General features: G+C 40.4%; 1 protein-coding gene across 1 annotated transcript in view; it reads right to left on the minus strand.

Annotated features, from left to right (window-relative positions):
• Positions 1-15,683, minus strand: part of ANTXR2 (ANTXR cell adhesion molecule 2) — a 101,642-nt gene that overhangs the window by 81,675 nt on the left and 4,284 nt on the right. The window contains exons 4-7 of the mRNA XM_015276523.4: positions 10,921-11,002; positions 10,234-10,341; positions 10,077-10,145; positions 9,124-9,204 (exon numbers count right to left, since the gene is read on the minus strand). Coding sequence (XP_015132009.2) covers positions 9,124-9,204; positions 10,077-10,145; positions 10,234-10,341; positions 10,921-11,002 — 340 coding nt within the window. The remainder of the gene's footprint in view (positions 1-9,123; positions 9,205-10,076; positions 10,146-10,233; positions 10,342-10,920; positions 11,003-15,683) is intronic.

A 15,683-nucleotide genomic window follows, 5' to 3' on the forward strand; every position in this document is an offset into this window, starting at 1 on the left:
GAAGGGGGATGCTGCAGAATGAAACTTGCAAACAACATCTGCGAGGAGCCATGAAAACAAAATAGCACTGAAAACTAACTGTAACATTACTAGTCTCAGTGGGATTCAGGCAGGCAGGCAAAGCTTTTGGTCATCAGCTGTAACACTCAAGTTGTGATGGTTGCTTGCCAATTAGTGCCTGTACCTTTTGTTTCCCATTAAATGTTAATTAGGGAGTGCCATACACCTGGTGCTTGGAGAGCAGCTCCAGGAGCAGTAGGAAAGAAAAAAACGGTTAGCAGGGAGGCATCATTTGGTGCAACAGTATGCATAAACAAGGTTTAGAAATGCTGCGTTACAGCTGCGTGAACTGCCTGGGATTGTAAAGCACTGCGCTTGAGTTACTCCTTTTTGGGTAAGTTAATACCTTCTTGAGCGTCATCCCAGTTCAGAGCTGTAAAAAAGCTTTAGGAGAATTTGTAATGCAAACAGTGTTGTACTATTGTTTGGTTTAGTCATTTCCAGCTAGGCCTGGCTAAAGCCCGGCCAGAGCGAGTCCAGGAGAGCCAATTAACATGGAGTTCACAGAAGTGGTCAGTTCAGCTCCTAAAACAGCTTTGCTTCATTTGTTCTGATTGGTGTATTAAGACTGCGCCTTTCCCATGTTTTCATGTGTTTTTATTTTTATATGAGTCATTTAAGCATCTTATTGGAAGCTTTTTTTTCTTCTCCTGTGCCCCTAAAATGTTTTTCCACTACTGCTGAGGCAGTGAAAATGAATTGAAAGTTAAAGCAGAAGGTGCTTAAGTGCAGGAGTGGGCTAACTTTCTATTTTTCTTCTGAAGATTGAAACACTGACTGTAGCTCAGTAATTGCCATGATGTGCTAATTGAGTCTTACAGCATGCAGAAGTGAATCAAGACAGTGAGAGCTCAGGCTGTATGTTCGCAGGTGTTGTTACAGATTTCCTTCTCATCTACAAGTTGTTGCTCTTTTTAACTGAGTAACAGTTGTTGCCCCTTTATACCACGATGTGGTTAGACTTTAAAGCTAAAGGCCTGGAGTAGATCATGAGAGCAAATGAATATATGTAGATCCTTTGACTGCACTGATTCCAGATGAGTACCCTTAATCATGTTCAAGACCCATAGGTCAGAAGCACCCTCCTGAAGTTCCATGCCTTCCCTGCTCTTAAGCAGGCCAGCCTCTCCATGCACATTTGCTCCTTGAAGTCTGCTGCCTGTCTGCAATGTTAAACCTGGAATTGTTTCAGTTGGTGTTCAGTGGCCCCATGTCTTCACAGTCTGAATTTAATTTAAAGAAGAGGTAAACCAAGCTCATAGAATCATGGAATAGTTGGGTTGGAAGGGACCTCAAAGTTTATCTGGTTCTAACTCCCTGCCATAGGCAGGGTTACCCCTGCCAGATTAGGCTGCTCATTGCCCCAGGAACATCTCCAGGGATGGGACATCCACAATTCCTCCTGTAGGATCCATATGCAAAATGAAATTCCAATACCAAATTTATAGGACTGTGCCACATCTCATATTGGTACTGTGTTGAAGCAAGCCAGGCGTTCCCCCCTTCTTTCTCTCCCAGTGCAGATTTTTGACAAAAGCCACCAGGCACCAGTACCACCTCGCCCTAGATGGAAGGACATCTAGTTGAGATAACTTGAAATGAAACAAATGCTTTCATAGGAAACACCATTTTGATGCTTCCATCCAACAAAGCTATGGCAAAGCAACCGTAGCAGTTATGTGCATAATGGGGTTATACTTCTGTCTGGTGCCAAACATCTGTGCTCTTAAGTACAGCTTGCTGCCAATTTCAGCCTACTTTCTGACACCGCTCAGCACTGCCTTAGACAAAGCGCAACAGGAAAGGGGGTGGAGGAGGGCTGCTATCCTGTCCCCCATTGAAATGAAAAAAAATCCCTGAGACATATGGTCTTGCATAAAATAACCATCAGAGAGAAGCCTGCTGCAGTGTCAGGTTAGTGGGAATATTCTAATTATACGATGTCAAAGCACTGCCTCATTTGCAGTCGTTGAGTGAACCAAATGTAGATGACAAAACTGCAGGTCGGAAGAGATGCGGATTTTAACAGCATCAGAACCTTTACCCTCACATTACTAAAAACAACTCTAAATCCAGTACTTAGCAAGTAATGTAAATAAGAATCTAGATGAACTGCTACTTTCTATAGCAGAAAAAAAGTGTGTTTTTTTTTTAATTAGTAAGTAAAATCTGTCTCAAAGCAACTTATCGCTAAGGAAACACTAGATCTCAGTTAGACTTGTAAGTGCTTCATTCTGAGCAAGTTTTACGCTTGTCCTTATGTAACAGAACCGATAGCCATGCGCGGAGAGCTGACAAGTTGTATCCAAATCACAAGGCACGTGTGTGCTCATGAAAACTGGAACCATGTCAGTTATGTTACCGGCTTATCAAGCTCTCTGTTCTCCAGGAGAACGTTATCTGGTTTGTAATATGTCAGAGAACGTCAAATTAAGGGCTGCACAGCAGTGAAGGACAGAGCAGAAAGCATTCAATTCCAGGCCATTGAGTCCCTTTAACATCTACATGCAGTAATTCCCAAAACTATCTACTCAGTCTCGATCACATGGAAAACATAGCACAGCATTAGCTCTAAACCTTGCACTCAGTGCAGCTCAAATATTAGACCATCCAAGTGGATTAAAGAAGATGACTGATTTAATCACAATAATTCTTTTAATGATAACTTGTTGCATTTCTTCTCCTCCTCCCCCACCAACTCCTTAAATGTTTAATAGTTCGCTTCCTGGATTCCCAGGGCATAAACCGAGCATATTTTCTTCCTACAGGAAATGATCCAATTACATTCATTTATAATTGATAATGAACTGTTTAAGCTCATTTTGCTTTTGAAAAATCTTATCAGCGTGCAGTTAGTTTGCTGGCCCTTCTCCCCTTATCTGCAGCACAGGGACATCATTTAAGGAAAAGGTGGGGAATCGTTTTAGTAAATTCCAAGCAAGTAGACCAGGGATGGATTTCAGAGCTAGTGAGCTGAGCTGTCTTCCAACACTGGCAAAAGTGTTGGAAATAACATAGATCCTGATGACTACTCAATAACTAAATTGCTTGCAACTTGTTCAGAGAGGAATCTTAATCACAGAGGGGTTAAGGCACCTGGCAGCAAGCAGTGCTACTAATTTCAGCACAGGCATTTCCATAAAAAACACTCGGCATTAAGAGCCACTGATATCTCTTACTCTATTCTTCCAAGAATCATTCTTTCCTGTGGTTCTGTCCCTTTTTGCCTTCAGCTATGCTGCTAGCCAACCTTCTTCCTTTTTTTGTTAATATCATTCTGGTAAAGAGATTTGTAGAGCTAGATGCAGTAGTAAAGGTATAGTTGCAGGAGAGCTGTCCAGATAATTTAGTGCCTTACGGCGTACTTATACTAAAGTTCAAGACCTAGGGTTGCAGTACTAACTGTAAATTTGCAACTGGATATTTGTGGGGGTTTTTTGATGAAGATAAACTTTATGCTAAGGGTGTGGGTCTTTTTCCCATCATGGTCTTTGCCAACATGGAAACAACTTCAAAAATACAAGTAAAATACATACTACGTAATGCAACTTTCTAGCTTATATCTCTTGATCAGTTTTTTTTCCCCTATGATTAAGGCTGCTTTTCTCACTTAAAATGCCAAGTTCAAAACTGAGCGCCCACAAAATGAACAAGCAAAAAGAGATGAAAGAGATGAATGCTCATTTCTAATCCCTTGCAGGTAGAATTCTTACAAACTTCTGTAACAATACAAGTCAAAACCATTCTAGACAGAACCGGTTTTTTGGGTTTTTTTTTCCTAAGCCAATGACTTCCTCTTTAGTTCTGCATGAGTCAAGTTCCTATAGTTTTATCTGACACCACTTTGGGGGGGGTTTCTGAAGTATGAAATATATTTTAACTTTGAGTATTAAGTGCTGCCAACTCACATTAGTATAAAAATGTTTTGAAGTCTACACGCAACTGCCACAAACTCTAATAACATTCCTAAAATAAGCTCCATTAATTTAACTTCTACAGGCACAAGCCTTGTCCAGATCTTCCTGCAAAGACAACTAGACAACTTTCACCCTCCAATCAGTAGGGCTTGTGTTTGCATAAACGTAAGAGGAAGCAGAGATCCTTATCTCATTTTGCTTTCCAGAATGTGATACAGTCTGACTTGCTGAGCTGTGCAAGCCACAAGCATAGAAATGCATCACAAATGCAAGTAAAATGTGAAAATATTGCAAAAACAATTGGAAATAGAATTTCATACTGTCTTATGGTGGAGTTTTATGGGGACAGTACAGAAGCTTCAGCCTTACTGGGGAAAAAACGAAACAGGATAACAATCTGCCAAAGACGACAGCTGCCTGACAACAGGTACAATATACCCAATTGAAGTAGAGAAGGTTGATTCTACCAAAGACTACCCCTGCACTCAAACAGGCAGCAAACAGCTCCAGATGGGGTAGGGCAGACAGGCAGTCAGGGTGCTAGAAAACACGTGGAGCTGTCCAGCAATGGAGTAAAGACGTATGGTCTCATACAAAGACTCCAGTGTTTGATTCAAATGGCACTAGCATTTTTGTTCCCAGATTCTTCACTTAATTGCTTGTTCTCACTGTTTCTACAACTGTTGCTTCATAATTGACCAAAATAGTTACAATGACAGTGTTCAGAATTGCTACGTTTCCTGCTTCTATGGTTGCAGACATATTCTGCTCCCTTGACAGAGTCCTGTACTGTTTTTGCATTACAGAGAAGTTTATTTGATGCCTCCAGGCTGTCAGCCCCACAGCCTTTAGTCACCTTGTGGAATCTGACTCCCTCAAGGAAATTCTGAGTTAGTATTTATTAGTTAGTAGTTAGTATTATTAACAGTTAGTAGCTATTTAGTAAGAACAATGAATCCACAGCATTTCTCCAAGTGAAGGCGCTGGTTCTGGACCATACCAAGCAAGATGCATGTGAGGTAGCAGTTAGACCAGTCCTGACCTTGATCAACCTCTCCTTAAGATGTTCCATACCCATGTGTCTGATTGTTAGGATAAGTGCTACCTCAGCAGTCTCTCAAAGCCATCTAGGAAGGCAGTATTTTGGTTATGACAGTTGGACTTAGTCCTAACCATGAAACTTGGAACTTGATGATCCTTGGGGTCCCTTTCAACCCAAGCCATTCTATGATTCTATGAAAATCATAAATTCTCATATGGGTCTTCATTAAATTAATTTTAATTGTATATATATATTTAATACATATATACATATATATTTAACCTAAATCATTTATGTGAGAGGAAAAGAAAAAAAGAACAATTTCATTTTCTCATATAGTACTAAATTGCCACATGCTAATATAAATTGTGCACTCCAAAAAGCCACACTGCTGTGGCTTGCTCAGAAGGCCATAGTCCATGTAATTATCAGCCAAACTGAATCAGTAAACTGTTCCTGATAGCATAATAAGTTGCCCTCAGCATTTTTCTTCTAAGCTCTAGATTTCCCCTTGGATTTATTTACTCTGACAATGCTGTTCAGTTACTACTTGGTAAAGTTAGATATTAGGCATGTCAGAAGAGCTGAAAACTTCAAAAAACAGTCACCTCTTCACATGAGTCCGTGCAGAATTTTTAATTGTTAGTCAGTATTATTCAAAAAAAAAATGCAATGCATGATGGAGCTGCTTGAATTCTTACAAACTTCACTGGGCTTTTTATCTGAAGTAGGAAAGTCATATTTCAGTACAAGCTTTCAAGATCTGAACTTGTTTTTCTCTAAATGCTGATCACCAGCTGTCTTGAACATTAATCCATGGCCATCATTAAATGTATTTCGTAGAGTCATAGAATGGCTTAGGTTGGAAGGGACGTTAATGATTATCAAGTTCCAACCCCCTCACTGTGATTGCACATAGCCATCCAAAGAAAATAAATTGTTATAATCTCAAACAACTGCAGAAGTAGGTAGAAACAGATACTCCTAAGATAAAGCTTGTCACTTTTTTTTTTCCCATCAACAAATGAAGATTAACTGCTTGGGATTCCTTCAATTTACTGCAGGTATAACAAAAGAGCAGCCAAAAAAACAAAAAAAAAAACAAAAAAAAACACAGCCTAAAGTTTGGTAGAGGCAAATACAGTAGAATAGAGGAGCAGCTTCTTCTACCAATCCTACTGAACAATTTTGTTTTGTAGTTTTGCTGGAGGGTTTCAATCGTTGGGTCACTGCTATTTCTGTAAACAGTATATATCATTAAGCAAGAAATATTCAACAATTTTAATGGAAAGTTTCACAACTGAACCTTTAGCACTGCACTTCAAGCTATGTTTTTGCGTGTTTGTGACTGGGGTATTTCCTTCTCCTCTTTTGAAATTATACTTCCCTTTTATGACAGAGTGTCTCTTTGAGTCTGTATTCTCTAGTGAATTTGCAAACTGAAATGGATTTATAATTGTGAATAAAAGGAAAACTGTTACTATTTCATATTTGTTTAGATCTTGCTTACCAATTTTACAATGTGATGAGAGTGAATTGTCACAATCAATCAAAACCTCTTTGATGCTAATTGATTTGTAACTACAGCATACCAATCATGTTAAAACACATGCATTTAAAAAACAAACAAACAAACAAAAACAGGGAAAATAAAAACTATCTATGGATACTTCCATCTACACCATATAGTTAAAAACAAGGATAATGATAGCATGTTGTTAACCATCTGCTTCCAATAAAGACATTTAAAGTGCTTTACTAGAGAAGAGAGGATACTCTTAGATGCCATGACAGCAAAATGAAACTACGGTGAAATTCAGTGCTTTTGAGGAAGTTAGGGACAATATTCCAACCTCTGAAAGTTCTCAGGAGCTATCAAATCAATATCTTATTCTATTCTTCCAAGAATCATTCTTTCCTGTGGTTCTGTCCCTTTTTGCCTTCAGCTATGCTGCTAGCCAACCTTCTTCCTTTTTTTGTTAATATCATTCTGGTAAAGAGATTTGTAGAGCTAGATGCAGTAGTAAAGGTATAGTTGCAGGAGAGCTGTCCAGATAATTTAGTGCCTTACGGCGCACTTATACTAAAGTTCAAGACCTAGGGTTGCAGTACTAACTGTAAATTTGCAACTGGATATTTGTGGGGGGTTTTTTGATGAAGATAAACTTTATGCTAAGGGTGTGGGTCTTTTTCCTGTCATGGTCTTTGCCAACATGGAAACAACTTCAAAAATACAAGTAAAATACATACTATGTAATGCAACTTTCTAGCTTATATCTCTTGATCAGTTTTTTTTCCCCTATGATTAAGGGTGTTTTTTTTTTTTCTGTACAGTTCCTGTCAGTCTTAAACTGGTCCTTTAACAATGAGGTGCTGCTGTTAGGTGCATCTTTTCTTGCTCTACAGACACAATATGCACACATCTGCTACTTCTGTACTTGGTCTTTGCACAGGTGCCAAAAGAAGCTGGACTGAGGCTTGTGCAAGCACCATCTGCCAAGCTGACTCTGTCTATACACACATGCACTCACATACACAAAATGAAGGTGCTTAAAATTCTTCCTGGAAGGAATAAGTGAGAGACTGACATGGCTGCTAGCCAGAGACTGCCCAAAAACACCTCAGCCAAAAATGGAGGCTAAGAGGACAGCCTAGAAGCTATGTTAACTTTCTGTATATTTTAATTACAGAATTCTCAAGCTGAGCTCTTCAGAATCCTCAAGGGATCGTACTCCTGCTGTTTCCTCAGAGAGCCTAAGAATGGAGAAATCCAGCTCCTGGAAAGGGTCTGATCTGCAGGTCAGTGACTTCTGTTTGAGAGGACACTTCAAACACAAACATTTCTTTCTTTACCTAGCTCTGCCTTGACATATGCATTTTGAAATGCAGAACCTGGAAATTCAGTAGCCCAACCAAGTGGGACTAAATATTTAGCTTTTGTATGTCTTTCTCTGGTGGCTTCAATGTTGCATTCCTTTGTGTCAGCAGAAGAACTCATTTGTGTAAGTATTTTAAATGGCAAAAACGGAGATTAAAAAAGGAGTACCACATGGGCTGTATATCATTTCAGGAAAATAAATGTCACTCTATGAAAAGGTTGATTATCCCTCTTTAGAATATGCAAGGAAGCTTCTCAAATTACATTTATTTTAAGCAATGATAAGGAAAAAAAGTTGCCTCATTATGCTGTTAACTTCCACAAAAAAAAAAAAAAAAAAAAAAAACAGGCTATTGAAGGGAAGTGATAAATTGATGACTGCATAATATCCTGTATGTGAGTGGTATCCTTTATTTAAAAAAAAAAAAAAAAAAAAAAAAGGAAATGAATTATAATGAGATCACTTTCGGAAAAAGGATTTCATTCTTGGTTTTAAGTTGATGGTAAGCTTTGTTCCTTTTTGCTGCTTACATGCAGCAGCAGCCGTCTAAACCAAAGCACACGGCCTTCGGTTGAACATAAAGTAGATAAATTAGATCCTTACAATCAAACACATCTGCTTTAAAGACAGCTACAATACTGTTCAGCCACTGACCACAAACATAATGTTCCTCTTGCTTTGATCTCTTCTTGAAAATCAGAGTAATCATTTGAAGAGTCCCCTCTCACTGATGAGAATCTCTCAATGTACATTTGGGAAAAAAAAGAAAAAAAAAACAACTGAAAGTCTCATTCCTTAGTAGAAAAGCAAGTGGTTAGGGTCTAGCATGTATTTAAAATGCTTCTCTGAATACAAAGATTTGTGCAATATATATTTTTCACTCATTCCTAACGATTTCAACCAGTTATTCTGAACTCTCCTGCAGTAATGGTCTCAACTTGTTTTAGATGAAGCCTGTAACAGCCATACCTCAATGTATTCTCCTCAAACTCACTGTACTTAACAGAGCTTGCAGTCATCAAACTCCATACAAGGTCTGAGCACAAATACTTGCAGAAGTGGTAGGCAATGCTTATTTACAGAACTGCATGTCTAAGATATGGAGGAGAGAGCATAATGCATTGGAATTACAGATTCAGGAACCAATTCTGCCTGGAAAAGTAAGTGGGAGTGGAGAGTATGCTGTAATCTTCAGGAAACATTAAATTTCTTGCCTGGTACTTACAGAATTGATTATCCCTTTAAGTGCTTGGAATCCTCCAGTGACAGGGAAGACTTGCTCTTTTGTGTCAGCAATTCTTTCAAGCTTTGGAGAGATCACACAAGCATGCATGTGAATCACTTGGCAAATCAAACCCTTCATATGACTTTTCAGCCTTAAAATATAAAAGGATGACAAAGAAAAAAAAAAACCCAAAACACCACTTTTTATCAAGCCTTCAAAAAGAAGGAAAGTCTTGAGTTCCTCTCACCTGTAGAAGCTACCTCTAACTTTTCTAAATGGGAGGACTTGCCAGAATGTACTGCAGCAAACTAAATTCTATAGTAGCTATCCGTCACATCAAAGAAACACAATAAAGAAACCTTTTAGAGCTCGTATTTTGGTGGTAATTCTGAATTTCTCTCCAGCGTTGCCTTCCCTGTTTGCTTTGCCTTACGCTAAAAAGTCTTTCTATGTGCCTTTACAGTAGTAAAATATCTCTTGCACTCTTTCACATGACAATAGCTACAGTGACTATGAGAACAGTTCTGCCAGAGAATAGAAGCTCTGGAAGAACTTCTAGTCAATGAAGACAGCGATCATGCATCCTTAGTCTATTTTCATTTTATCTTTGTTTCCCTTTCCTTAAGCTGTTACACACTCTGCTTAGGTTGTCTCTAGCTACACAGTAGATGTAGCTATGTCATATATACACTGTTGCCTAATCTGGTAACTGTCTTACTGGAAGAGTTTTACTTTTGCTACAGGCAGCTACAAGTTAGCAAGGATATAGCCAGCAGGTCTTTTCTATGGTAAAAGTGACTCCCACACGTTCTACTCATGCCTGTAAACACATGGGAGTGTCTACTATGACTCAGTGAAGGTACAGTACAGCCTAATGTATAATACTTAAAATGAACCATATAAAACCCTGCAACCTGGTACAAGCTAGTAATCTGAAATAGTAATATTCTTACCTGTGCTTGTACAAAATCAAGGACGCCAACACAGTAAACTCTAGCCCCCAGCTCTCTGGATATCTTTGCCTGCCCCAGAATAGAGAGAGGAATAAGTATTTTTTCATTCAGTGGTCATTAGAAACTCTTAGAATATGTGTTTTCAACTAGTGCTCACCTCTTTCTCTGCATACAAAGGAATCTGACCATCTAGCTTGCCATCTGTCAGCGCAATGATGATACTAGAAAACCTTGATGCTCCCTGCTTCTCAATCTGCATGTTGGCCTGAAAATGAAAAATGTTAATTGCACTTAAAATTATATCTTAACTTTTAACTAGGAAGCTCATTGTAAGTAAACGAAGTGTCTCATCTGAATAACTCTGTCTCACCTTCACACCAATCTCTTCAGACAATCCTCTTACAAATTACTAACAAGGAAATAACCTATCACTATATTCCAGTCAGCAGTGAGTTCATCTCTGAAGAACTGAGGTCATTAACTGATCTATTCTTGAAAAAAAAACCATACCTTCACAGCTCTTTAAATCCACCGTAAGATTTCCTTTGCTATCCATGGATTTCAAATGTCAGTCAGTAGGTTCCAAAATATAAAAATAACAGCTTAATGTTACAGTTGTTTTTGTTATACAGTTGTTATACAGTTTTGTTTATGTTTTTTTATATAGTTGTTTGTTGCTTTTTTTTTTTTTTTAATAGCAACAGCCTTTTGTTTGTCGAGCTTTTCAGCCCGCAGATTGTAATTACAATCTTGGCTCTATAGGTATTAAAGGAAAAAAATGAGTTTCTACCCATAGGGTGAGAACAGAGGGTATTTTGATTGCAAAATGATGAGCAAAACCCACCTGTTTTAGCCCTTCATGTATGTACGTGTCACCTGCTGGTTTCACTTCTGACAAATTCTTAAGACCTTCTTTGATTTTCTCTCTGGAAAAAAAAAAAAGAGAAGGTAAAAGACTTAGCATCAACTTACAGTAGGCAAAGGGGTTAGTTTCTCAATGGAAAAATAGCATTCACAATAAATGAGGACTGAAATCAAAATCTGTGAAACACAGCACGTAGCTGAGATATAACGTGGAGGCAGATTTTCTATTCACCATAAAAGTGTCTATGTCTATGGTAACAGTTACTTTAGATCTCAATAACACAGGATGCCTTGATGAGTCAAAGGCTCATACTCAAGTAAAATCCTTCAGATGGAGGAGATGCTGCAAAGAAGTGGCCACGCCTCAGCATTAAAACAGCTCAATAGAAATTCTGTTAGATTCAGTTCACTTTGCTCGAGTAAACTGACTTCATTTCCAGACACACCGCAGTTAGAAAAGGAAATCCCTAAGATAGTAGTTCTGTTTCTAGTCAAATCATCCAGATCAATATACAGGCATTTAATGGGGTAGGAAAAAAATGCAATAATTTAAAAATAAGTATCAGCAGGTAAATGCAGCACTTGCAAGACACCTTTTATCCAAGGCTCTCGTGGCTTTTCTGCATGAGCTTTGACAAGACACCACACTTGCAAAGGCTGCAGTCCACTTACATTTAAAAGAATAAGCTTGTGCCATTATTTCTCATGGGCCTTTGAATAAATCCATCACTGACTGTGAGAGGTAGACAGGAAAGTACCAGACAGGAAATCTGGGACAGAATAAATATAAGGAAAAATCAGGAAATGAGCAAGAGCGAAGAGATGGAGGGAAAATGCATTGCAGGATGTATGAAAGGTTTTCCTAAGGCACACACACACACACACACACACACACACAATAAAAGAGGGAGAAGGAATGCATATGCTGCTCTGCCTGAATGCCACCCACAAGTCATTTGTTCCATGGATGGGGTTTCTCTGTGTGTAGAAGCTTTGTTCCTAAGTACAATCCATTGATGTAGTAAGCTCCCAATCACAGGATCAACTGATACAATTTAAAACTTAAAAAAAAAAAAAAGAAAAAGAAAAAGAAAAAAAAAGTTGCATGAATATATGGAAAACAAGTTATGTAAGATAATACAATCTGTTTGATCCAAATATTTTATATTCGGCATCTATAGAAACAACTTGAAACTGATTATGTACGAACGCAGATTATAAACCACATACTCAGTGCTTGCCAGGATGAGTGGCAGCACATCACAGGCGTTAGTGTTCTGCTGCCAAGAAATAAGCAGCAACCCAAGTCCCAGTTTTCTGAAACAGATTTCATTCTGTAAAAATAACTTTTGTACGATCAGTTCGGCTTTATTTATCTGAAATGTCTTGTGACCCAGGCACACAGAAATCTCTGGTGTTTCCAGGCCTCTGCCTGCAAGAGCTTCCAGGAAAATCTTTGGCAGCAGCAGCCTTTTTTAGCTGCAACTCCATCAGTCGCTGCCCCTTTCTCTTAGGGCACGTGTTGCAGATCAGCCCAGCCTGATGCTCTGAGCTTGTCAGGTAGGAGTCAGTCCCAGTGCAATGAGGCCAATGCAGAACCCGAGGCCCAAGCAGACGAGCCCCAAAGACAGCAAGAGGGGTTGGCTGAGGCACCCTACAACTTGGACCCAGGTGGTTCAAAGGGTGGACACAGGAGCCCGTGTCTGCCTGAACCTTTCTAAACTCTCCCCTCCCTGGTTTCGGTAATGATCTTTTGTAGCCACAGAACGCTGCAGAAAAGATCTGGTTTTACATGAAACTCGTCTGAACTGAAATAACAGAGCCACGACCTCAGTCAGGGTGTCTGGACACCACTGCAGCACAACTCAGTAATGGTAATACAGGCTGGATTGCCTTTGGCTTCGTGGTTTAAGTCAGACACGGGAGGGAGATGGAAAACAAAACAATGTCAGCAACTTAGAGCTTCTCTGTGGCTGAGCTGAATGAGCACAGATTTACTAACTCTTCCTCATTCATTGTACATGCACACATTCATTGAATGTCACACCTCTGTCTTTGAGAAAAGGCACATTCAGTTTGTAACAGCTACCCTGTCTCTTAGAAACTTTGCAACTACTTCCAATGAATCTTCCAGTAGCAGGCAGGCAAATGTATCTGCAGCTACGTGCCCTTGGCCAATTTGATCTGGGGTTTCTTTTTGGCTCCTTAATGAAGTTCTGCCAAGAGGGGCTGCAGACACCACCCCACTGTGGCCAAAAAAAGAGAGGAGATAGCAGTGGCCTCTGCAGTGCCCTCAGAGGAACCCTGCCATGCTCTATCTCAGAGAGCAGGACCTCATGCCAGCATTACTCACTCCAGCTGGAGAGAGCTTTCTGGCTACGTGGAGGCTGTGCCAACTCCTTCGGGAAGTGTGTGGGCCTGTCTGCAAACACTACTCCCTGCTTGGGCCAAAGGCTGCACTTAGTGTCTTGTCTCAGTGTCTCAAGTCAGGGGCACTACCTATTACTTTTCTAAAGTTTAATTGGCACAGTGCTAATAAGAGTACTGTCAGCAGCCCAGTGGCCTGACTGCTGATGTTGCCGATATGTTGCATTTGGGACGTGTGCAAAGAGACAGGATTTACCCTTGCTAGAAAGCAAAGCATGCTTGAAGACAGAGCTTAAAAGCTATCCAAATCATTACTGTTTCTTAGGTACCAGTTTGGGAAACAAAGGAACAGTCCTCTTTAAGAACAGGAAGGATGGCTGCAACCCCAGCAAACACAGCTGGCCCACCAGTGAGACTCAACTGTGCACATCAGCTTGATGCACGATTTGGAGTAGCTTCTGGCTTTCTACACCTCTCAAATAGTACAGAGGGCCATGTACAATAATACTTTTTCTGCTTAAAATGTTAGGCCTCCTGCATGGGCTCCGGATAGAAGAAAGACAGGCACCATTGGAAACCTGAAATTCTGCTAGCCAGCACTTAGCTGGCCCAAGGAGAATGCAGGAGGTGTTCCTAAGTGTAACTGCTTTACCAAGCAACTTGTATTTTATAACTAGCAGCACAGCTGAGACCCACATGTGAAAGCACAAACTTTTTTTTGACCATTTGCTTATAGTATCCAGTCAAATTTCACAGGGGAAATGTGCATCTCTACAAGGACATATAAGCAGCATGAGAAGTCTTTTCCATTTCAGTGTTGTTTTTTTTTTTTCCTATGTATTTATCATAGCACTGTGTATACTGTGGTTAACAATGACTTCTCTTTGCAGAGTTATCCACACAGCACTGTTCGCAGTTACAAAATGTTTGGTAATTTGGGGCCTTAACCACTATAGTGTGGCTTTCTTTATATCCACAGCTTTATAATGCAGTAAAAAACAGCAGTAACTGTGTGCAAACAATTAGAATCCTATGGCTTTTAAAACAAAAAAGACCTCCCAGCTTTGAGCTGACTGCTGGGAATAAATTGTTGGTTTCCTGGCATTTGTGAATTAGCAAGTGAGCGAGGGAGAAAATATCCCAGCAAGGCCAAAATGCACATAAACTAACACGACTGCAACATCCCATCATCACACACAGTGCAGTTTCACACCCCTGATACTGCACTGTACTTCACATCCTCATCTCCCATTCAGAACAACTAGGGTGTGGAATTCCAAGCAATTTTTTACTGTAGACTTTCTCTATATTTAAGTGAAAACTGTTCCAGCTGTACCCATCCCTTCTTACTAATCTGCAAAGGGTTGCAGTTACTCCTGCCCCCTTCTTCATGGGCTGGAGCACCTCTCCTTTGAGGAAAGGTTGAGGGAACTGGGCTTGTTTAGCCTGGAGAAGAGAAGGCTCTGGGGAGATCTCACTGCGGCCTTCCAGTACTTGAAGGGAGCATATAAACTGGAGGGGCAACGGCTGTTTACGAGGGTGGGTAGTGATAGGACAAGGGGGAATGGTTTTAAACTGAGGCAGGGGAGGTTTAGGTTAGATGTTAGGAGGACGTTTTTCACACAGAGGGTGGTGACGCACTGGAACAGGTTGCCCAAGGAGGCTGTGGATGCCCCATCCCTGGAGGCATTCAAGGCCAGGCTGGATGTGGCTCTGGGCAGCCTGGTCTGGTGGTTGGCGACCCTGCACATAGCATGGGGGTTGAAACTAGATGATCACTGTGGTCCTTTTCAACCCAGGCCATTCTGTGATTCTATGATCTTCCTTATAATTCCTCCTAAGCAATAAGGGTTTTTTGCCTGTGCAGGGATGCACAAAGCATCAGCAAACCTTGCAATGAAGAAAAGTTGGACAGAGGAACTCACAGCAACTAAATGGGTTCTTTCCATGCTTTAAATTTCCACAGCCTGAAGAGTGCTACAGACATGCATTGAGAAAGGCACTTGTGTTTCCATGGCACGATTCCAGAGTTCTGCCCAAGCATTCAGAGTGGTCTGTGTGCTATCAAGCAGTTTGATAAGGAGCAGGCTACTGGCAAGGATTAAGGGCCCATTGAAACTGAGAGAAAGGATCTCATTGACTTGAACAGTCCTTGGAATGGGCTTAAATGTCCTCTCCTGACCTCTCTCAAGCCATCTGGAAAAATGGCTTATAACCTTGTCTGTCCCTGCAGAGAGCGGATCTGGCACTGGAGTGCGGGTGGGGGGAGACACTTGGCTCATCTCAAGTCAGACCACTTTTTGAAATGCTAAACAGGAGGGGAATTGTGTCATTGGACAGCCTGCTTCTAGGGTGCCAGCCTGCTTGTTGCCAATG

Source organism: Gallus gallus, chromosome 4 (assembly GCF_016699485.2).
Source record: "Gallus gallus isolate bGalGal1 chromosome 4, bGalGal1.mat.broiler.GRCg7b, whole genome shotgun sequence".
NCBI classification, from domain to species: Eukaryota; Metazoa; Chordata; class Aves; order Galliformes; family Phasianidae; genus Gallus; species Gallus gallus.